The following is a 23,181-nucleotide window of genomic DNA, read 5'->3' on the forward strand; positions in this document are numbered from 1 at the left end:
GTCTGGATGGACAACATCTCTGCCAAGGCATATCTGAACTAGCAAAGGACTTTCGGTCATCTCAGCTCCACAGAGTGGCTTTGAGGATTCTGGCCTGGGAAGAGAGGAACCTCATCGCCATCAGAGTGGAGCACATCAGGGGGATGGACAGCACTTGGGTGGATTGGTGGAGCCGGCAGACCACCTGCGAAGGCGAATGGTCCTTCCATTCTAAGATCTTCAGCCTCATATGCCAACGCCTAGGACGTCCTCTCCTAAACCAGTTTGCATCAAGCACAAATCATCAGCTTCCTTGCTTCTTTCACGAGGTATTTACTGCACGAAGGTGGAGGAGATGGATGCTTTCACGTCTCCTTGCCCCAGGACTCATCTTCACTTCCCTCTGCTTCTACTAATTCCCAAGATCATTTGCAGGATTTGGGAGCAGGAGACCGAGGTCATACTGGTGGCCCCTTATTGGGCTTGTCATCCTTGGCTCTTGGCAATTACAGAGATCTGTCCTCCTCTGTCTATTCCAGTGCCTCTGGACATGCTTAATCAGAGCCTGATCTGCCACCCCCAGCCAGACTAGCTTCCTTTTCCCACTGGAGATTGAATGCAAAACGCTCTCAGATCTAGGTTGCTCTTTTGGGGTAACAGACACTATCTTTTCCTCCAAGCGCCAATCACATTCACAACACTATCTGGACAGCTTTTGTGAGATGGTGCAAACAACACCGGATTGAATTGTTGCACCCTACACTATTTTTCTGTGTTAGTCTTTCTCCAGGATGGTCTGACATTAGGTCTAAAGTCCTCCACTATCTGCACACAAATTGCGGCCATTACCACAGTGCTTCCTGTTTATAGAGGACACAGGCTGACCAAACATGTCCTGTGTTTTCCTGCAAAATGCTGTGCTCTAGGCTCCTTCTCCCGGTACATCGTTGTCCTATTTGGAGGTTATGGTATCGTCTGCCTTTGCAAAATCTCCCTTTGAGCCTTTCAGGGAAGTTGGCCTGTAGTGGGTATGTATGATGACTCTCTTGATTTGTTGTAACCTCAGCTCACAGAGTCTCAGAGATTAGTGCCTTATCTGTAAAATCAAAGCTTTGCATCCTTCATGCAGATATGGTAGTGCTCAGGGCTGATCCAACATTTTCCCCTAAAGTTTATTTGAATTTTCACGGATCACAAGAGATGTATCTTCCCACATTTTGCTCACAGTCCAAGCATCCCAAGGAATTTGTGTGGCATACGTTGGACATCCACAGAGTATTCAATATCTACATTTCAAGGACAGAGTCCATCAGGAAAACAGACAGCTGCTTCAGCAACATATCACTCTCCAGTCTGGAGGTTGAATATCTAAGACTTCCATTAGCTTAGTTCTCAAGGCTTGTAATATTGTGACCTACAAGGCTTCTGGCCTGGAGACACCTACCAGAATTATGGCACGTTCCTTGTGTAGTTCATCCACCAATGGAGCCCAACTTGATAGAGCAGGGGTGACCAACGGTAGCTCTCCAGCATGGCTGGTGACTGGGGCTGATGGGAGTTGTAGGCAAAAAACATCTGGAGAGCTACTGTTGGCCACCCCTGTGATAGAGTATTGGTGGAAGAAGCTTGTAAAGCAACTGCATGTTTTTCCATTTCCACTTTTTTTTGGTCAATACAAGCTGAATTATTTGGCTTCAGCTGATGCTGCAGTTGGAAGAAGAGTTTTGCGGCACACTGCAATAACAGCCAATGATGATGACCCACCCATCTAAGGGACACTGCTCTGGGAGGTCCCACAGAGATGGCCTTTGCCTCAGAGGGAGAATGACCATTGGTACTTACCGTGAGGGGTCCTTCTTCTCTGAGGTCATGAGGCCATCTCAGCCCTCCCATCATTGACATTCCTGTTTCTATGTGCTGTTCTCTTCTTCTTGCCTTTCTACCCTGTATCTCACTGAGTACTGTTATGTAGCCATTAATGTTCTGTGTTCATAGGACTAAGCTTTCTGTACCTTCAGCTGTGAGACAGACTTTGCTTTCATCTTGATGTCCAGCAATTCTATTGCTTTGCAAACAAAGCCGATATTCATAATCTTGGGCATTTTTGTGTGCATATGCTTTCAAAATCCTTCTTGTCACCCAGTTTTGTGAAGTCAGTTTAAGTTCTAGTGGTTTGTAGTGGCAAGTGAATAAATTTATAACTGACAGGTGAAACATACGGTAGTTCACACCTGCTTTCTTTACAGTTTGTACCATCATAATACAGCATGCTATCTGATGCTTCCATAACACCCAGGAGTTTGTTCATACATATCCTGGTATCATAAGAACTAATATATGTAAGAACCACTACTTGTACCTGGGATTCATAAACAATGAACGAGATAGATAACTTGTGATGTATGGCAGATAAAAGAGGAAGCAGACTATCACTTCAAATGTCTTAAATTGGTTGCAAAACCAAAAACAGTCACCCAAAATTAATGAAAACACATCTTGAAACCAGCCATCTAACAGCCATAGTATAGCAGAACAGCATAGTATATCCAAAATAATGAAGTATTTCCTGGGACTACAATGGGCCATTTCTAGATATTGAAACCATAGGGAAAATCCTTTTCTGAGTTTTTGGATGAAAAAAGATCTAGAGAAATTTGGAGAAAAGGGTTGAAATATTTTGCAGTACTTATTTTCTTACTAGTTTAAGGTCATAACCAAGTAATCATTAACACCTGTAAATGTGTTGTTAACATATTTACGAAATTGAAATGTGTTAGTTAATTCAGAGTTACCAAAAGTAACTCTGATGTTTGGAGATGCAACAGCAAGCAGCACCTTAACAGTGCAAATGTAAGCAGAGATGCATCTGTCAAAGAATAGACTTAGAGGGGTGTAACTTTGCTTAGCATGGAACCCCTTAAGATTCTCTTTGTATTGAAGTCGTTGTATGCTGCCTTTCTGCCCAGTTAGGGCTCTCAGGTGTCAAACAAAAAGACACTACAATCAACTTTTAAAACAATCCATGCATAAAACAATACATATATAAAACTAAGTGTTAAAAACAAATGAGGGGTCAATAAGGATACACCAGATGAAACAAAGATCTTAACCTGCTGGGTGAAGACAAATTGAGGGAGCTGGACGAAGTCCTTTGGTGAGGAATACCATAATTTCAGTGCCGTGATTAAGAAAGACCTAGTTACCCATCTAGCCCTAGATGATGGGGGGACTTGAAATACTGCAATTATTAAAAACCATAGTTATTAAAATTTATTTAAAAGCATTTTAAATAAAAGGTTATTAAAAGGCATTTTAAATAAAAGTCAGCTAAAGCAATATTATAAATGTTTCCTCAAAAAGCAAGATGGGTAGCTGTGTTTGTCTCTTTGTAGCAGTAGAAAAAGCAAGAGTCTAATAGCAATGTAAAGACTACGAAAATGTGTAGCAGGGCATGAGTTTTTGTGAGTCACTGCTCCTTCAAATACTACCTTTCTGCTGTTTTCTACTGCTTCAAAAAAGCAGTTCACTCATTCTGAAAGCAAAATATTTCCCAAGATGGCGGTAGTCAAATGCTCTGTTTTTCCATTAGAGGAATATGAGATCAGTAGGTGGGGATTGTGAAACCAAAATAAATTGGGTGTTTTTCTTGACTATACAGTATAGAGTTACTCCATTCTAAGGCCATTTATTTCAGGAGGTTTAAATGGTATTGAATTGTAGTCTATTACAAGAGTTGAACATATTTCTGGGGTCTGCTCTGTATAACTAAATCTCAAGAGTGCCTTTCTCTTGTTTTTCTTAGATAATTCCGGAACTGTTAATCAGATTATAATGACTGCAAATAATCCTGAAGACTGGTTGAGTTTTTTACTTAAACTGGAGAAAAAGGATATTCCTCAGACTGACATTGACTTATTGAATAGATTAATTGGCCGTTACAGTCAAGCAATTGCAGCATTGTCTGTAGAACAGTATAGCCAGAATGAAAGTTATGCTCGCATCTTGGTGAGATTTGCAGAACTGAAAACGTAAGTATCAGAGAACTGTCATGAATTTTATATAACTCAAGAATTAGTAGTATGCATCACAAAAAAGGATCATGAATTCATTTAATTTCTCCAGAATTTACAATGTTGACAAATTGTGTTTTTGCAGCCACAAAATAATTTTAGGTGAATTTTTATGGTGATTTTTCCCCATCTAGTTAAGCATGTGGCACTTGTACAGAGTCATCATTACATAGTACTCCCGTGCCAGGTTTAAGTTCATGATTAGAGGTAATCTAATGTTGGTGGTTTTGGAACAAAACAAACTCATATCAAATCATTACTTCATACAAATTTTCTGATTTGTTTTGTCTGAATTGTTTTAGATTAACTGCTAACCCCATTCTAATTGTCACTTTATCTTTTGGTTAGTGAAAGAGGCAGGTTCCACAACCCTGTTCTCTTCCACATAAATTACATATACCTGTATATCAACACAACAATTTGTTTTTCACATTAAATATTTTTTGTTAACAAGTTGAAATTGAATGTCAAATAGTTTCCGAGGTGGTAGACAAGTGAATATTGATTGGTTTATCATTCACAGTCTACTTTTTTTGCTGAAATGCAAACTACCCAGGTGATTATACTAAGCAAATATTGTATGTATTTACTTCCATAAATAGATTTCTGAATTTCACAAGCCTAATGGTGGCTTGCTACAAAATCACTGTCCTAAGGAAAACTTCTCAAATAACATTGAGTGAAGTCATTATGGTTACTGTATGCACAACTACTTTATGCTCTGATCTGCTTGGCCACTTTTGTCTTAATGCTCCTGCTAACTTTCCTTTTGAAACCAGTGGATTGCCACACCACCATACAGTATGTCTGCAGAATGAGGATCAGTAGCTACTGTTAGTATCTGTTTGACAGAAAGTTGAGGATGCCACTTTTAATGTATTATATGGTAGGGGAAAGTTAGGTTGTATTACCTTTGCTGATTATTCTTAATGAATAAACATATCTGCATTGTTTTTGGAAAAATGATTTCTTCGTAACTCTTTGAGAGGATTTTTTATAGAAATTTGATTACTGGTAAAGTCTAATGTTTCCTTCTATTGTACATTTTGGCTTGTTCTGTACCATTAAATATTACTTTTTTCAACAGAAGCTTTATGTCAGTATTTTTCTTTGCAGTATTCAAGATCCCGAAGAGGCACGTGACCAATTTCATCTTGCTAAACTGAACTGTAAGCAGTTTGCTTTTGTGCATGTAGCTTTTGCCCAGTTTGAACTCTCACAAGGTTTGTAGTTTTTAATTTTTTAATTTAAATTATTTTTAAAATTTAAATTTAAATTGTTTGTAGCTTTTAAATTTGGAAAGGTTTTTCACTATGTACTATACGTCTTGTGTAAAAAAATGTAGTGTTCACTTATTATAGCAGTACCAGTAATAAGGCCTGTTGTGAAGAAAAATACAACAGGCTCGAGAAAGAGACTCTGGGCGAGTGCCTCCCCCACTTTTGCTATCTACCCACTCACCCAAGTGAAGGCATTCACTTCCCCCCCTACCTCAAGGGAAGCTGATTTCTGCCCTCTGGAGAGCAGTTATAATTCTGAGTGATCTCCAGCCTTCACTTGGAGATTGGCAACAGTGGTCCCCAAGAGGAAATGGCATTGCACCTGTCTGAAGTACCATCTCTCCTCAAACCCCACTTTCTCCAGGCCTCACCCCTTAAATATCCAGTAGTTTCTTAACCTGGAGTTGGCAACCCTTTCTCCTTCCCTTTATCTGCCTGACGTCAGCTTTCCATTGTACTCCCCCTCTCTGCAGCCTCTGCATAGGAAAAGGACAGTCTTTCTCCACAGGGGGGGAGAGAACCAAAGCAACTTACATTATTCTCCTCTCTCAACCCTGTGAGGTGGGTTAGGCTGGAAGTCTGTGAGTGTTCCGAAATCACCCAGTCAGCTTTCACAGCAAGAAACTGGGTCTGGCAGACCCCACTCTGAAGCCCTAAATCCTATGCCACAGTGGCTGAAGCCCTAAATCCTATACCACTGAACAGTAGCAAGCAGCCAGGCATACAGTAGCTAACCCCCAGGTGGGGCCTGAACTGAACTCCAGACAACAGATCTGTCTCCCCATCCTAGAGGAAATAACTGAATTGGAAGGTGGACTCTATGGCATTCTATTAACTTGAGGCCTCTCCCTGTACTGTGAAAAGGAGTCTGGGTTGCCTAGCAGTAGCCTCTGGCTAGCACTTCCCGGCAGCAGCCATGGCCTCTAAGAGACTAAGAAAACACTCCCAATGGGGCCTGGCTATTTCTGTGGCCTTGGGAGATTGCATGTGCTGGGAGGCCTTTCGTGAGGCCTCAGTAGCTTTGCAGCCCTTTCTGAGGCCAGTTGACGGAGAGGACACAAAGAAGCATCAGAGGTGTGTCTCTGTCTGAGGTAAGACTGCTTTTGGCAGTTTGTTCAACATTCCTGGGCCTGGGTAGGTGGGGGTAGGGGAGTCAGCCAGTGGTAGGCCAGAGACTCTTATTGAGCTGTGATGGACCAATTATTTGTTCCAGCAGATATTATCCAATGGCAGTGCTGGATCTGGCCATGTTGCAGGAAAATTATTATTATAGATTAACTTCCTTAGCATTGGTATGAAATAACAATTTCCCTAACATTGGAATAATAATACTCAGGAAGCCAAAAAAGGGTAACTGGAAAAACAAGAAAAGTGCCATATTTGTATACTACTTCTGTGGCACTTCCTCCATAATTTTAGTGTTATATTCATAGGGAAGCTTACTGCCCAAAGAGTTGCTGTCATATATGTCCATATGGAAGTATTTTATTTGAATGCTATTTTATGATGTTACAATGGACCTCTACAGTATTTCAGAGATTTTCCAAGTTTTGTGGCAGTGTTATGTTACATTTAGGCAGGGCTCACTTTGTAGCAGGAGCTCCTTTGCATATTAGGTCACACACCCCTGATGTAGCCAATCCTCCAAGAGCTTACAGTAGGCCCTGTAAACTCTTGGAGGATTGGCTACATCAGGTGTGTGTGGCCTAATATGCAAAGGAGCTCCTGCTACAACGTTAGCCCTACATTTAGGCATTTTGGTTATGCCTAATTAAAAGCACTTGCATCAAACATCATAGTATACTTTTTATTTTTGTATAATATTGTTAATACAGCAGACTCTTGTCAGTTGTAGATTTGCAACTTGTAATTTCACTTATTCACAGTCTGTGGCCTGATCATGTGATGCATCTAGCCCTTAGAATACAGCATCTGTGTTTTGTGAGAAGGAGAGTGGGTACCAGTGTGCAGGTCCCCTTTCCTGACTTTGCATGATCACTGGCTTGTCAGCCCTATGTGTGCCTATGTGTGAAGGAATTGTACCTCGCCAGGCAATTTGCATTGCAGCATTTGGCTGCAGTATTGCCATATGACTTGCCCAGACTAGGCAAATGAGATGGCCACTGCTTAGCAACTTGCTTGACAGTGTTATACTTAAGCTAAATGCTATGTACAACTCCCTCAGTCCATGCTTCCATCCATGAGCGGCAGGGAGTGGGACCTTTCCAAGGCCTCTTTGGCCTTTCAGTCTGCCCCTAGAGGCAGCAGACTCCCAACTGCCTCTCAGTATTTAGATTTTGCCATTTGTGATCCTAGGAGTAGAATTCATGCAAATAGCAAGGGTCCGTATCAGTTTTGCAACAACATTGGAAAGCATATTATATTGTCATTGCAACTTTCACTGGTGTGTGCATAGGAGATAGGATTTATAGGATCCATTAACAGCCCATTGCCACGAAAGTCTGCTTCAATAGAGAATGCTCATATGGAATATTTATGGCTAAGTTATACTCAGTGGGAATGTGTTTTAATTTGTATTTTTAGTTTCTGCTGTAATTTGTGTTTTTTCTTGATGTTTTATTTTTTAAAAATGGCATCGCTAAATTCCACTATCAACTGATCTCTCCATTTTAGGCAGGCATCTTTTAAGGGTGGGGGAGGTTTTGGACCAACCACAATTAAAATATAGAGTTCTACAAACTCAAGGAACTGTAGTTTTGCAGAGAAATATTAGTTTTAACACACACACCCTCCTAATATGGGGCTCCAATGCAGAACAACTGCTGAAGAGGACAACCAAAATTATTATCTCAAATCAACCTGTAAAAAACCCTGAAACCCTGGAGAACTACAGCCCCTCTGAGTAGACTTGGGGAGGGGGAAGCTTGTAATGCTCAGCCATTTCACATTCCTAGGCTCAGAGCATTTTATATTTTTAGTTTATATTTATAATTTCTGCTGTGGTGCTTGTGCCTTTTCTTGATGTTTTGTTTTCAAAATTGCATTGCCAAATCCTACTACTCTCCCACCTTTCCATTTTAGGCAGGCATCTTTTATGAGCGGGGAGGGAGGCTTGGGAGGTGTCAGTTATCAAAGACTATTAAATAAAATTTAGCAAGAGTGTTATTGTTTTAAGTATTTTTTTTATTTTAAGTTAAAAAATAATATCTTTTTATTGTGTTTGTCTGTGTCCTTTATAAAGTTTATGTCTACGCTACCTGGCATTACATTTTATGAAACACGTGGCCTGGTCCTTGTAACAAATAAGTTTGACACCCCTGCATTACTGAATCAACCCTCATGTGCCAAATTTTGTTGATTTGACATTGAATAACTGACCTACCATCAGTATTTTTCCTTAATGTACCTGACGGAAGAACAATAAGCTCAAGGTCCTGTCAGCTTATTTTACAGCTGTTTTGTTAGGATATATAGGCCTCCAACTTAAAGTACTTAATAAAATATCAGTGCATCAGTGTGTATGAAAACATTTTAATTTTATTTGCATATACCAATTTAACTGATTTTTAATTCAGTCCCTATAAATAACATATATTACCTTTAATTTGATCTGGGAATAGCTGCTGTATAACCATTTATAATATTTATAACTCTATGATTTATATTATTTATAACTCATTTATGATTCACCAAAAAAAGTTTGCTACTCCCCCCCCCTCACAATTCCTGTATCAGTTGTAAACTGGAAATGGAAATTACAATTCTTGGAGAGAAAAAAATTCAAGAAGAGCCATTCTTAATATTGCACCACAAATTTCTCATGGAGTTTAAATTTCTTACCACTTGCTCTTTCCACAATTGTGGGTGGAAAGTTCTCTGTTGTGTAGGATTTGCTGAACATGACTGAACATGTCTAACTTACAATGTTTTTATTTGGCACATTGTAGACCAGGGGTGTCAAACCGGCCACACAAGGGCTTCAATTAGGCCTGCAGGGCTCTCTTCTCCCCCCTCCCCACAGGGGATATATGCAAATAAGTATTAAAATGTTTTCATGCATACGGCTATACTGATATTTTATTATGTGCTTTTTGCTGGTGGCCTGTATAGCCCAACAAAACAGCTGTAAAATAAGCTGACAGGACCTTGAGCTTATTGTTCTTCCAGCAGGTACATTATGCACCCTGTGAAGCTCCCACGCTGCCTATGACATTCACAGCTCCTTCTGCTTCTCTTTGCAGAGGCTAAAGCAGGAGCAAAGTGGCAAAGAAAATTTAGAATGGATTTCCCATTCTGGCCGGTTGGCAAAGCAGACCAGAATAAGAAATCCACTCCATGTTTTCCTTGCAACTTTGTTTCAATGAAGAGATTTGACTTCCCAGCATTCCTTTGGCCAGCTGACGCTTCCTGGAATTGTGTGCTTGCAAACCAAGTGTTGATGCCCTGAGTCAGCGTTGTCTCTTTTCAGTGCAGTGAGAGCTAGTGCCTAGTGCCTTCTCTAACTTGGGAACCCACAGCCAAAGGGGGATATTTCACAGGAGAGCCATTTCTAATCTGAGTAAATGTGGGGGGCAGGGGGGAGCTTGCAATGCCTTGCCATTTCAGGTTTTCCCAGGCTGAGAGCATTTTTTTTCTTTTCTGCTGTGCGATCCTTGTGCTTTTCCTTGATGTTTTATTTTTAAAATTGTATTGTAAAAACCCACTATTTCCCTGCCTTTCTATTTAAAACAAATTATTGCAAGAGTTTTAAGCATGTTTGTATTTTAAATTAAAAATAATATATTTAATTGTGTTTGCCTGTGTCCTTTATGAAGTCTGTATCTTTATCTGGCATTACATTGTAGGACATGCATGGCTTGGCCTCACAAAGTCCCATTTCTGTCAGATCTGGCCCTCTTAACAAATGAGTTTGACACCAAATGTAGACTTTGCAGACAAACAGTCTAATATCCTTGGCAGTTCTGTTATCTTGGTCATTTTTCCTTGAGTCTTTGAAAAGGTCATATTGGCTTTCCCAAGTTGCGTTATCACTGCAACTGAAAGAATGAAATAGAATGTTGATGTAGTAATTTTGCACAACATAGAATAAGACTGTTGCAGCTGCTGGTGGCTTCAGTAATTGAGTGTAGAATTATCTGGCATGGAAGACAACAATGAGAAATTGGAGGCCTTCTGTGAGGAAAACAATACAAACAAGACTTCAAGGAGTAGCAAGATAGGCAAAAAAGCATGTTGTAGTTGTGCTTTCAGATATTTATGCACATGCAATAAATTATGCAAATGGTAAACTTTTAGGGTTGCCACTTTCTGGAAAGTCAGGGAAATGGAAATTGGTCAGGGAAATTGGTCTGAAGTCAGGGAAATTGTGATTAAAATATATTCTAGCTGTGGATTTTTGACCTGCTGCTGCGAGAGCATGATCTGTTCTTGTGGCAACTAGATTAGAGAAGTAGCAGAATACAAGTAAAACGCAATGATGTCCTTTCCCAGCTCCGCCTTTTTCTCAGCTCCACCCCCAGCAAGCAGCCTAATGTGTTTGTTGAGCTTTGTCCCTGCATGATTTCCAAGGTCTGCCTGTAGCATTTGCAAAGCAAGGCTAGTTTAAACGTTTAGCAGTATACAAACTTTAAACATCTAACCGTTTTCATCCCTACCTGCTAGTTTAACTTACATATAAAGATAAGCATGTTTTTGGGTCATGCTTGTATATGGAATGGATGTTTTTTCTCCTGCTAAACCCAGCACAGAGTTGCAAATGAGTTTTGCCGCTGTTGGATTTCACAAACAACTAGCACTGTCTACCCTGCACCATGTAAAGTAAATTTTGCAAATGTGATTGCTTGTTTTTGCTGGAATTTACAGACTACCAGCTTTCTCACCCTCTTTCCTGACTTCTCCCATGCATAAAGGTTGCAAATGAGGGTTGTCTGCTTCTCTAGATTGCAGAAACTCCACTTCTGTTCTTGCTGCTGATCTGCTCATTACACTTTCTGGAACCAGAAAATGAAAGTGAAACTTTCCCAGCTTTGGAAAGTTCCTACTTGTTAGCATTCAGAGTTTACTTGAACTGAAGTTTGTATCTTGGTGTAATTTTTGATGCATTTGCAAAACAGATGTTGCTGCAGTTACTGTTGAAAGAAGCTGATATTAAATCTCTTACTTTGACAAATATTTTTGCAGTTGAGTCTTGTGTAGTTGTTGCATGGAACATTTCCTTAAGCCTTGGATTAATACAATACGACCTATTTATTTTTTAACTTGTGGTTATATTTGAATGGTGGTCAGGGAAATTGACAAATGTTGGTCAGGGAAATAAAAAATAAAATTTTAGTGGCAAACCTGAATTTGATAGGTCCTCTGATTTACTAACTTTTGTTCCAATAAAGAGTCTTGTATTCTGTGCCAAAGCAAGCTCCATTTCAGACTACATCTGGGGACGCTCTGAAGTGGGGGGATGTAACCTTTGTAAGTGTGTACAAAATAGTATTTAGCAGGTTTTTTTGGCAAAGGACTTTTAAAATAACCTACATTATGCTTTGTTCTGTAAACATATTTTGCATTAGGAAATATTAAGAAGTGTAAACAGCTTCTTGAAAAAGCTGTAGAATGTTCAGCATTTCCTCCAGAAATGTTGGAAATTGCTCTGAAGAACTTGCGCTTACAAAAAACCCAACTGCTTTCAGAAGAAGAGAAAGAGAATTTGGCAGGTAAATCTTTAAGAGAACTCTCTCACTTCATAACCAATATAGTTTCTTGAACTGAATCACACACAGTTGCAATTAATTACTCTTGAAGGTGCAGACTTTAACAGTGATACGCTAACCTGCCTCTGTATGCCAAATTATGTTGTAGTGTAGTCTCTGAACCTTCCCTGCAATTTGAAATATGTTCCTTTTAAGTATCTTGACTGTACTAATTTTGAAGGGAAAGACTAACAAGTTTAATTCCTTCACTAAAGGATAATTTAATTTTGATTTGAGCTTTTCTTTTATTCTGTACAAAAATGTCTAATTGTGGGATATTTAGAGTTCTATGCTTCTAAGCACATTGACTTCAGACAACCTTTCATGGCATTGTGGTATGGAATGTATCTTATTAAATTAAATTAAAACCTAGATTGAGCAATTTCATTTTAAACTGTTAGATTATGTGCTTGTGTTGCTCTTTCCATTTTTTAGAATTTATGGCTTTTGGCAAAATATTGTCATAGCTAAGTTTTGATTTTCTCTTAATAAATTACTTAATTACAGCACCATATTTGCAAAGCATGCCTGGAAATTTCCTGAATAGGAAGGGAAATGTTGATTCAGGGGAGATCATTGGCAGTGCACCCAGTGTTTGTTTGGGGTAAGTTATAGTAATTATGCCATAAAATTACTTAGATTCCATTTCTAACTGCTGACAGATATAGAATATCCCACTTTTTTTTCCAGGCAGAAAAATGAGTCTCCTCAACAGGCTGAATTTATTCTGGGTGGACGCAAATCCTTGAAGCAACTAAACCAGTCTAATCAGGTAGACACATATCTGTCTGCATTGATGTATACCCTGCTTATTTTTGTGGATTTGATAAATTTCTGTATATTTATTGTTTAGATGTGCCCTTTTGGGAGAGTTCCTATCAGATTAGTAAGTGATGATGAAGATGATGAGGATGATAAAAATGATTCAGTGAAGAAAGATGTCCCATATGTCCTAAAGAAGTAAGTTAATACTGATGTCATGGTAGAACAGATGACAGAATATTTGAAGTACCCATCTTTTGGAATAGAAGCAACTTAGAGCCCAGTGCCCTATGATGGATGGAGTAGTATAGGAGGTTCAGACTGTGGGAGGTGCACACTGGTCTCCTATTGTATGTACTGGCTAGCATTCTGTAGTCTGCACATACCCAAAGGAAAGCTAAAAGGAGTAGGGTTCTGTTGAGTTTTGTAGTAGTTCATTCCCACAAAATTTGGAACACCCTCCCCAGGGAGATTCATCTTTTCCTTCCCTCTTTTGGTGTCTTTCACGACCTGAATTCAATCCTGGGGGAAGCTGGGTTTTGGTAGCCAGCTCAAGGTTGATTCAGCCTTCCATCTTTCCGAGGTTGGTAAAATGGGTACCCAGCTTGCTGGGGGTAAAGTGTAGATGACTGGGAAGGCAATGGCAAACCACCCTATAACAAAAAGCATGCAAAGAAAACATAATGATGTGACATCACCCCATGGGTTGGTAACAACTCAGTGCTTGAACAGTGCTTGACTTCCTTTACCTTTTTTCATATTTATTGGTTCACATTTGTTGTTGTGTAGCTTTTCCTCCATGTTATCTGAATGCAGTTATTTTTGTTGTATGTTTTGTATATCTATTGCACACTGTTCTGATGTAAAACAAAATAACCTTTTTGGCATTGTTATTGTTGTTTTTATTAATGAATCACCCAATCTGGGTGATGTATAATATGAATAAAAACATACAACAAATAAAACAATTTATAGGAGAACACTACATTTTAAAATAGATGGCGAACAAATAGATCCCATTTTCAGACTGCTGGCTGCTTTGTGGGCAGGGGGGAAGGGGTAAAACAAGTATAGAGAGCAGAGCAGGGTGCCAGCCCAGATGAAGACCGTTGCTGTCCTCAACCAATTTATTATTGTTTTGATAACTTAGGCAAATACCTGTTTCAAAAGACACCAATTTGATCAATTCACCTCTGCATGAATCAAAACCTAATAAAAGTGCTTCATGTTATCCAGAAGGCCTGAAGGTAATTCCAGTGCTTGTTTCTTTTATTAACTGTTGTACTTAAGATTGTTTGGATGTAGAAGATTAGATTATTTAGACAAAAAAGTAGCTTAGTAACACCAAGAACCAAAATACGTATTAAAATTATTAAATCTGTCCCTGTGCCTTAACTTTTGACTACTTGGAGCATCAGACGTATGAACTTAAAAGTGTGTCCCCACTCCATGTGGCATGGCACCCTGCTGACTTACTGGATTTCTCCTTTGCTCCTTCCTATTTCATCACCTCTCCTGGCATGACTTCAGTCAGTCTCTCTCTTTCAATGCTTCCGGTTACATAATAGTCCATATACTTTCGGAAACCCCTGAGCCTTGGTTCTATTAATAGTTAAGCATATAAACAATGTATTCCCTGATACACTCTCTTTCACTTGAGAAACACTGTACTGCATAATTCCAAGTGATTGAGGAAAGTTTCACACATCATTTAGTACTTGTTACTATAAAATGAGAAACTGTCTTGTGTAGGGTGAATGGTTCATATATCTTAAAGCCTGGCTTGCAAGGCTGTCTGGTTTAGCTTTTAAAGGAGATTCCCTGAAATATGATTTAAAAAACCCCAAAACTTTATTCGCAGTTGCTCTTTGTTTTTGCATTTGAAATATTTTGAGTTTAGTTGAAAGCAGTGCTTTGACAGCATTCACAAATGTAAAAAATGCAAAGACTGACCTATTATTTAAGATCCTTTATCATGTTTTATTTTGAATTTAAAGTAGCTTTGATCTTAAATGACAATAGGGACACATGTGAAAATAGGTGCTAATATTACAAGAGAAAAGGCCCAGAGTGGTGAAGAGATGTGCATCTTCCTGAGATCCTTGGAGAGATAAAAATAAAATTGTGCAATTAGCTTCAACACAGAATCAAGGCTGCACTTGAGTCTGTCTTGTCACTAAGCCTGACAGATACCTGAATGGCTTATTTTCTGTCAGTCAAAAATTTATTGAATATAGCCATTGGCCGTTATAAAACAAAACAGAACCCGAACAACAAAAGTTTCAAATTAACACCTTAAAAGCTCCCCAGAAAGGCCAATCTCAAGAAGTTCCAGCATTTGAAATTACTCTTGCTCTTATCTTCTTAGCTGCAAGGGCAAACGGGACTATATAGGACACATGAGCATCATTGTCAGATAACCGAAATATGATATTTTCAATTTCTGAACATGCTTTTAAGGAGGTTAGTGCTCCAGACAGAAATTTAATTCTGGGGGCATTGTAGAGTAGACAGGATAGGGCGTATTTTCTAAGGATCTTGCAATCTAAAGGCAACATGATGTAGGCTGGGAGATCTGATTCTATGTATCTGTTGACAGTTTTCTTATATTTAAAGCACATAATGTTGATCTAGCTCTGTCCTGAGCCTAAATATGCATGCATGACAGTGAACAACTAACTACATTCACCTGCTTGATAATACAGATTGGGTTCAGGTTGGGTTCCATGTCTGGGATTTTCCATGGCCTCACCCCACCCCCCCACCCCCCATTTTTGTATTTTGTTGTTTAGCCTTTGTCAAGCAGGAAACCTATAGAATTACAGTTGTTGGATGAAGAGAACTCGGAAAGAGCTACCAATTCAAGCATAACCTTAAAGAATAAATATGATTCCAGGGATGCTGTTAACATAAAAGGTTTGTTTTAACCTATTTGTAGTTAGGGACTGACATGGATCTTCACTGTTTGTGGTGTTTTTATGCAGTTGTATGTATATTTCCCCCAATTCTTATGAAGTACAGCATGGAGTAGTCTATGTCATGGTAAGTAGTACTGCAAATGAAAAAACAGGGAAAGAGGAAAAAATAAGACTGCTTCTCAAAGTTCACATATGTAGATTCCTCATTTTTTTTTTTTTTTGCCTTGTAACTTGGGCCTTTGAAAGACTTTGCTTTTCCCAATGTGCCTCTTCCCTTGAGGGAAGGTTGCTGCTGTTACCAGTCCCTCCTTTGTCCCTTTTTGCCACCTATTTGAAATTTCACATCCATTACCAAGTTCAGACAATTTTATTAACCTATACACCAAAAGTCATGTTGTAATGCTGTAACACCTTGTCTCCAGACCTAGAAACTAGGAACTTCATACCCTGCAAGCTATTTGGTTTTTTTATATAGTTTTGATTAATATAATTGAAGCTTTTGTAGTTACTACACTGGAAGTTACTACACTGTAGGCCTGATGAACACAAGAAATGGGTTTTATGTCATTGATACTTATAGGTTGGTTGTTTCTTTGTTTTCCTTTTCTATAGCCCTCTCAGTATTACAGTAATGAAGTTATTGGTGAGTCTGGGGCCTGAGAAAATATAACAGTTGTAAAGCAGTTACAAAGTTTCTTGTTCAACTGATGTGGACTATTTTTGACAGGAAGAGCACCCCAACCCACCCTATCTTCAAAATACCTAAAATCTCTATTTATTTAATTCACTTATACCCTATCTTTCTCCCCAGTGGGGACCCAAAGTGACTTACATCACTCTCTCCTCCATTTTATCTTCATGACAACTTTGAGCGTTTGGTTAGGCTGAGAGAGTATGACTGACTCAAGGTCACCCAGTGAACTTCCATGGTACAAGTGGGGATTTGAACCTAGTTCTCCCAGATACAAACACTCTTAACTACTATACCACAGGGGCTGTCATAGATTTCCTGCCTAAACAGCAGACCTCCTAACCCTTCTCCCACCAGATTCCAGGGACCCTCAACTCTGAGTTGGCCAGAAATTAAACTGCCCAACTTTTTTTTATTTTCCAACATTACACTCCACTATTTGTAAGTGATTGACTGAGGCTTCTGGAAAGCAAAACTTAAAACCATCCAGCCTCTCCCTCCACAAGCTGAGAGCACAATCCAGCATCATCATGCTGGGATATTCCACCATCTCTATTTTAATAATGATATCAGAAATTGTTTTTAGAAACTGGAGCACATCATGAGGACCTAATGACCACAGAGTCAGGCTATCTGGAAAGGCAACGACAGCCATCTCTTTCTTTTGAAAATACCCCAAAAGAAAATGAAGAGTCCATAATAAGTTGTCCTCCTTCTGAAACTAAATGGTGTCAAGTGACGCAAAAGAGGAACTCGGAGGTAATTGTTTAAAATTTGTTTAAATGAAGTTTAGCACACTTTCTCAAGCTATGCTATTCTATTAGTAGTGAAATGTGTAAGTCTATCCTGAGCTTTTTAATATGTGATGTACATGAACACTGATATGGTCTAACATGTCCAGCCAGCTTTTTGTTTTTCAAAAACCGTTTGATAGCTATTGATTGCGGAACCATCTTTTAAATCTGCATAATACAAAGATGTTACATAGTTTGTGAATCTCTGAAAGACATTGTTGTATTTGCAGTATTTAGCTGGTAACACTGCCACTTCCTTTAGGCTGTTCACCTCTGCAACAGAATCATGGCATTTTGTCCATTGCAATGTTAGCTTTGTTCTATTAGCCAGTCTCTACTTCTTCCTCCTGTTCCCTGCCTAAAGCCATGCATGACAGAAGGATACTCTCTAGTAACACTGAGATTAACAATGCAGATGTGGCTGGGAAAAGCCTTTAAGTGTGAAGCAAAATGAAGACTCAAGAAGTAATATTAAATACACTGTTAAATTGACCTCAAAATAGTTTCATGTATATATCATGTGTCTCTTCTGCAGCTTGTTAAAATCGGCCATGAATTGCACAAAAGTGTTGTTTTAAAATATTTTGGCCTATCTTTTTCTTTAAAAGGGGCCCCTAATGGTTCACATAATATTTAAAGATCATTATAAGCACTTTTACTTTAAATCAGCATAAACCACAGCAAATCAAAAACATTAGTCAACAACAACTGTTATTTTGTATGTCTGTATATATTTTGTATATAATTGTATTAATGATGTGTGTGTTTGGTTGGTTTTAATAGTTTTGTTAGCTGCCTTGGTGACCCTTGTGAGGTCAGAAAGGTGGGATATAAATTTTGTAAAAATAAATGAAATAAACTAATCCAACCATTGATTCCTTTGCCATCAGTTTTACAAGAGCTTTCCCAAGTAAAACTGCCTTACATGCTTTTGTGGACAGCTTGCAGCATAAGTTAGGTTCCTTATTTTTAGCAGAAGACCATGCCATAGGGAGGGTGATGACAGCTGAAGCAACCCACAAAAGGGCTAAAACAGTTGTTCTGAGGAATGGGGAAACAAAATGACATTGCTGCAGTGAATGCAGCAGGGGATCCTTGGTTCATATGGGGAAAGTCACATCCTCAGGAATGATGGCCAGAACTTGCATAAACTAGGCTTCTGTAAAGCTCATCATAACCTTGTGCTTGCCTAGTGTTGCTTAGCCACTGGTATAATATATCACCCGAATGCTGATGCAGTGAATACTGTTAAATTAAGTGTTCAATAGCTTCTGAAATTTTAAGAGAACCTCATGCAGTATAGATGTCACATAAACATTGTCCATTTTTGATTTTCGTGTTAAATTTTCATCAACGCAAACAGGACAGTCAGAAGTAACTTTTGTACTGCGTGCGGTCACCAGAAAACTGACAAAAGCTTTTCTTTATTTTGTAGGAGAGAAACTCATGTATTGAACAGCCAGTGCTTCAAATTTCCAGAAGATTTTCACCGCCAGAGACTACTTCAAAGAGAAATAGTCAGGCATTTGTTGGCACTACTCCATGCAGCCGCTCTGTGAACAATCATGTGTCCTGGTAGCTTTCAGTGTGCTGTGTTCTGTTTTAATATTTTAGAGAAGTTAATAGATTTGTGTTGGTGTTCACTCTGGTACAGTTTAAGCTAGCAGTTAGTTATGTACTACTTATGTAATGGTTGGCATAGCTTAACTGTGAGGTCAAGTAAGTTTTGGTGCCTGGTTGAAGTCCAAGAAATATCTTGTATTTGGGGTTGAAATTTTGGACTAAAATTCTTAAAGAAAATAAATCTCATCAACAGTAATCATAGATGGCGATGAAAACTAGAAAATATCACTTCATACCCTAGACAAAGATTGTGAAGTCTAAAAATCTTTTGAGGGGACACTTGAAAATGGTGAACCAATGGCAGACTTTTTAATGAATTAGCATGTTGTTAAGTATTGTCAGCAGGCAACAAAGTGCAATTTCAACTGCTAGTGTTCAGGGAGGAAATCAAGATTTTGATTACTTAAAAGAGATTTGTTTGGTAGTGTAATTATTATTATATTAGCAAAGGTTTTAATAAAAAAATGTTTTTGACAGTTTCAGCACACCTGTTATAAATAATGATTTTCTTTCGGGGAGGAAACTGACCACACCTTACACCCACTTTTCCTATTTGCACGCTTGTGCTCCGACAACTCCATTCCAAATGCAGAGTGGATTGCAGGTAAGAGTCTTTTGGGAATGTCGGCCTTATTTCCCTTAAAGAAAGGTCAGAAGTTTCAGCAGATGCAGAATTCAGCTGTCCTCTTCATATCTGGGCTAGTGTGCAGGGATGACATTAACATGCTGTAACACATTCAGACTGTGTTATAGCAGCTGCTGCTCCGACTACTAATCCCTGGCTCCCTTTGAGGTGCTGGCTTTTCACAGCCTGGGACCCATATTCCTGAAAGTGTGTGTGGCTTGTTTAACCAAAATTGAGAAGAGGATTCGTGTAACTACAGTAATTCAGAGAGATCTATTTGGGGAGCCAGTTAATTGTTGAGGTTTCCTCCTGGGAGAGCGGTGGCTGCCTTTTTCTGTCAGCCCTGCAGCTCCTACTGAGGCCCCATTCCTCAGCTGTGCAGTCCTTTCATAGATCTCTGACATAGTTGTGACCAATGTTTCCTCTAAGCTGTAGAGTCTTGTGAGCAAAAATTCTACTTTGTGAGCTACTGGCATTAAAGTTGTGAGCTACTGCATAAAGTATTCTGCTCCGGGGTCATCCTTCCTGAGGTAAGACACAAATGTGTGAGCTGAAGGCTAAAAATCTGTGAGCTAGCTCATGCTAACTCAGCTTAGAGGGAGCACTGGTTGTGAGGTGGTTGCCCCGCTTGCTGTAGAGCTGCCACCTAGCACCCCTTCCCCACCTTTAATTTTAAAAATGACACCCAAGATGAAGAATGTTAAATAAAATACCTTTACATGAGACAGTGCTGTATAGTCAGTCAGTTTATTTACAGTCACAGACCAAGTTAAAAAAACCCCCCCACACATTTAAAAGCTTCAACACAGTGCTGTATATAGTGTGACAAATTCTTAAATTTGATTGTTTTATTTGGAATGTAAACAACGTATGTCACCATTCCTGTAATTTAGAGCCTATCTCTTTCTTTTGGTAGTTATTGCAAATGATACATGTTTGTATGCCATCACAAATACCCAAATGATGTGCAGTAGTGAACTGTCTAACTTGTTTGTATGCACTAATGTGTGTTTTTATTATTCAGATTTCAGCTTCTCCTTCAGATGAATGCATTTTTATTAAAGGAAAATGGTATTCTGTATTGAAACAAATTGGCAGGGGAGGTTCAAGTAAGGTAAGTTGTTAAAAGCAGTAAGTCAGTCTAATTCAGTAACTTTTTCATGTAGGAGGTAACACAGAAGTCAAGCAGATAAGGCAACTAGTTGTTGCAAGAATGACGTAAGATGACCTCCTGATTTTCCCTGGTTGTCTAATGCTGTGTTACTTTACCTTTTTACATGAAACTTCAAAAAGACTGAATTTGCCATTGACTGGGAGAGGGAGAAGCCTCAGCAGCCAATTAGTGGAGGCCAGGTGCTGTGCAGCACTTGCCAGTATTGGTTGTTGTTGGAGGGGCAATGGGGAACTAGCCTCAGAAACCTGGCAGCAAATGCTGGGAGCTGCTCAGAGCTCACCGTCAGAGGTCTGGGGGGAGGGAACCTTGGTAGGCCTGGTGGAAGCTGTGTGGAGGCATGAAAATAATAGGGGGGAAGGGATCCCCCTGTGAATATCATGGGTCTCCACTTTTTCATAGTCTAAGTCCTAGGAGAAGGACTGGGCTTAATTATTCCTAAGAGAAGCTGAGAATCCGGACTGCTCTTTGACTTATATTGAGGTACTGGGAACAAATTGGAAAGAAAAATAATTTTAACTGCTTTGCAACTGGAAGATCATCCCAATTTTAGGGTATCAGATCATTGGTATAGTCCAAGAATTCTCAAGACATGTTGGTAAATTTTCTTAAGCCAAGGAAAATATTTCACTTCCATTGTCCTAAATTAGAGCAGCCAGCTGGAACTCTTCATCCTTATCACATGCTCCGGTATGAGGAGATCAAGAACAGTCGTATGCTTTAAGGTAGGGTTCCCCAATATGGTGCCCATGGATGCAGTGGCATCCACCTGTACTTTCCTTGGCACCTGCCAAGCTTTTAAGAAAGTATAAAGCAAGGCTTATTTTTTGACTGCCTTAATTCATATGAAACAGTTTTCCACTGGAGGACTTCAACTGGGCTTTCCTTAGTCATTGTGTGATTCTATTCCCCCTTCAGTCTTTTCTTCTTACTAAGAGGTGTGAAGAAGGAGGTATTCTGTTTGGCTCTGACTACTGTGGCAGCACTTTTGGGGTGGTACTAACCACCCCCTTTTCAATTTTAAAAGTGCCTGTGTGCTCAAAGGTTGAGGATCCCTGCTTTAAGGTTTTCAAAGGAAAGAGATCCAGTATTTATTTTATTTATTTATTTGATTTGATTTGATTTATATCCCGCCCTACCCCACCAAAGCGGGCTCAGGGCGGCTTACAACACAGAAAGTACAAGCAAGAATCTGGATAATGAAGAGGCAGAAAACGTCATCCTACAGATGTGATTGAAAACCCACATTTATCCAAACAGATGTACAAGTTGTACATGCAGGATGTGTTCTCTTTTAGCATGTGAGCAGGGATAGTATATAGCTCAGATTGATGTATTCGTAATAGCAGAAGAGATTAGTTCTCTAGCAAACGCTTTAATTATTACACAAAATCTGTAAATTGGGGAGGTGCAGTGCTTTGTTTGAGGAACTGTCTTGGTTCTTTTTTCATGCTTTGAAATCTATAATTGCATAAGTACACCAAGAAACCTACAACACCACCTGTGATTGTTTTTCAGGTATTCCAGGTACTTGATGAAAAGAAGCGTCTTCGTGCCATCAAATATGTTAATCTGGAAGAGGCAGATCAACAGACTATAGAAAGTTATAAAAATGAGATTGTTCATTTAAATAAGCTTCAAGAACACAGTGATAAGATTATTCGACTTCATGACTAGTGAGTCATTTTATTTTTACTTACAGGATTATCTCTTTTTTCCTAAAAGTATGTCCCCAAATATGTATTTACTTTTATAATCTCATTTTAGTGAAATAAATGAGAAGAATATCTACATGGTGATGGAGTGTGGAAATATTGATCTTAATAGCTGGCTTAAAAAGAAAAAAACAATTAATGCATGGGAGCGGAAGAGCTACTGGAAAAATATGTTGGAAGCTGTCCATACAATCCATCAGCATGGTATTTATCAAAATCTATTTATGTCTCTATCTCTGTAGTGCATTGAATATTAATTTATATTCCTTCATTTTTAATCTCGCTGAGACTCAAGGTCTTGGATATGAAATGGTACTTTGGCTCACAAAATGATTTTGTGTGGTCCCTTCAAGCAAGATGATTTAGTCAGTGGCCCACTGTTATACAAGAGATTCATACTCTTTCAAATAGACATGAGGCCACTCCCTGCATGAAGTTAGAATGTTCCTAACTTGTCAGTGTCTTTTGGAGCATGTCTTATTCTGCATGCTGCATTCATTATTCACTTTGGTTTGCCTCTTGCTGTGCACCCCTCACTCCCTTTGAAATATATTGCAAGCAGGCCTCAGATTCAGTGGGAGCTCACAAGAGCACAGCTCCTGAACCTTTCTGAGAGTTCCACCCCCTTGTCCATTGAATAGTATTGCAGCTGCATAACAATCCCTGGATGAGCTCCACCACCTATTTTTCTACAAAATGACTGCTGGTTGCAAGTATCTGGATTCTGAGCAAACTGGTCCATTCAGCACAAAAAGTTAGCTTTACCGAAAATACATTTTATTTGTTTTTGGATGCCTGCTATTATTTCAAGTTATCTGTAACAAGAGTGTTTGTGTTGCTTTGCAAGGA

General features: G+C 39.1%; 1 protein-coding gene across 1 annotated transcript in view; it reads left to right on the plus strand.

Annotated features, from left to right (window-relative positions):
- Positions 1-23,181, plus strand: part of TTK (TTK protein kinase) — a 78,843-nt gene that overhangs the window by 21,213 nt on the left and 34,449 nt on the right. The window contains exons 3-16 of the mRNA XM_060236424.1: positions 3,782-4,007; positions 5,166-5,272; positions 11,854-11,997; positions 12,541-12,637; positions 12,724-12,805; positions 12,887-12,993; positions 13,946-14,042; positions 15,588-15,711; positions 16,991-17,163; positions 18,634-18,773; positions 19,299-19,425; positions 20,471-20,560; positions 22,136-22,293; positions 22,385-22,536. Coding sequence (XP_060092407.1) covers positions 3,782-4,007; positions 5,166-5,272; positions 11,854-11,997; positions 12,541-12,637; positions 12,724-12,805; positions 12,887-12,993; positions 13,946-14,042; positions 15,588-15,711; positions 16,991-17,163; positions 18,634-18,773; positions 19,299-19,425; positions 20,471-20,560; positions 22,136-22,293; positions 22,385-22,536 — 1,824 coding nt within the window. The remainder of the gene's footprint in view (positions 1-3,781; positions 4,008-5,165; positions 5,273-11,853; positions 11,998-12,540; positions 12,638-12,723; positions 12,806-12,886; positions 12,994-13,945; positions 14,043-15,587; positions 15,712-16,990; positions 17,164-18,633; positions 18,774-19,298; positions 19,426-20,470; positions 20,561-22,135; positions 22,294-22,384; positions 22,537-23,181) is intronic.

Source organism: Heteronotia binoei, chromosome 1 (genome assembly GCF_032191835.1).
Source record: "Heteronotia binoei isolate CCM8104 ecotype False Entrance Well chromosome 1, APGP_CSIRO_Hbin_v1, whole genome shotgun sequence".
In the NCBI taxonomy this organism is placed as follows: Eukaryota; Metazoa; Chordata; class Lepidosauria; order Squamata; family Gekkonidae; genus Heteronotia; species Heteronotia binoei.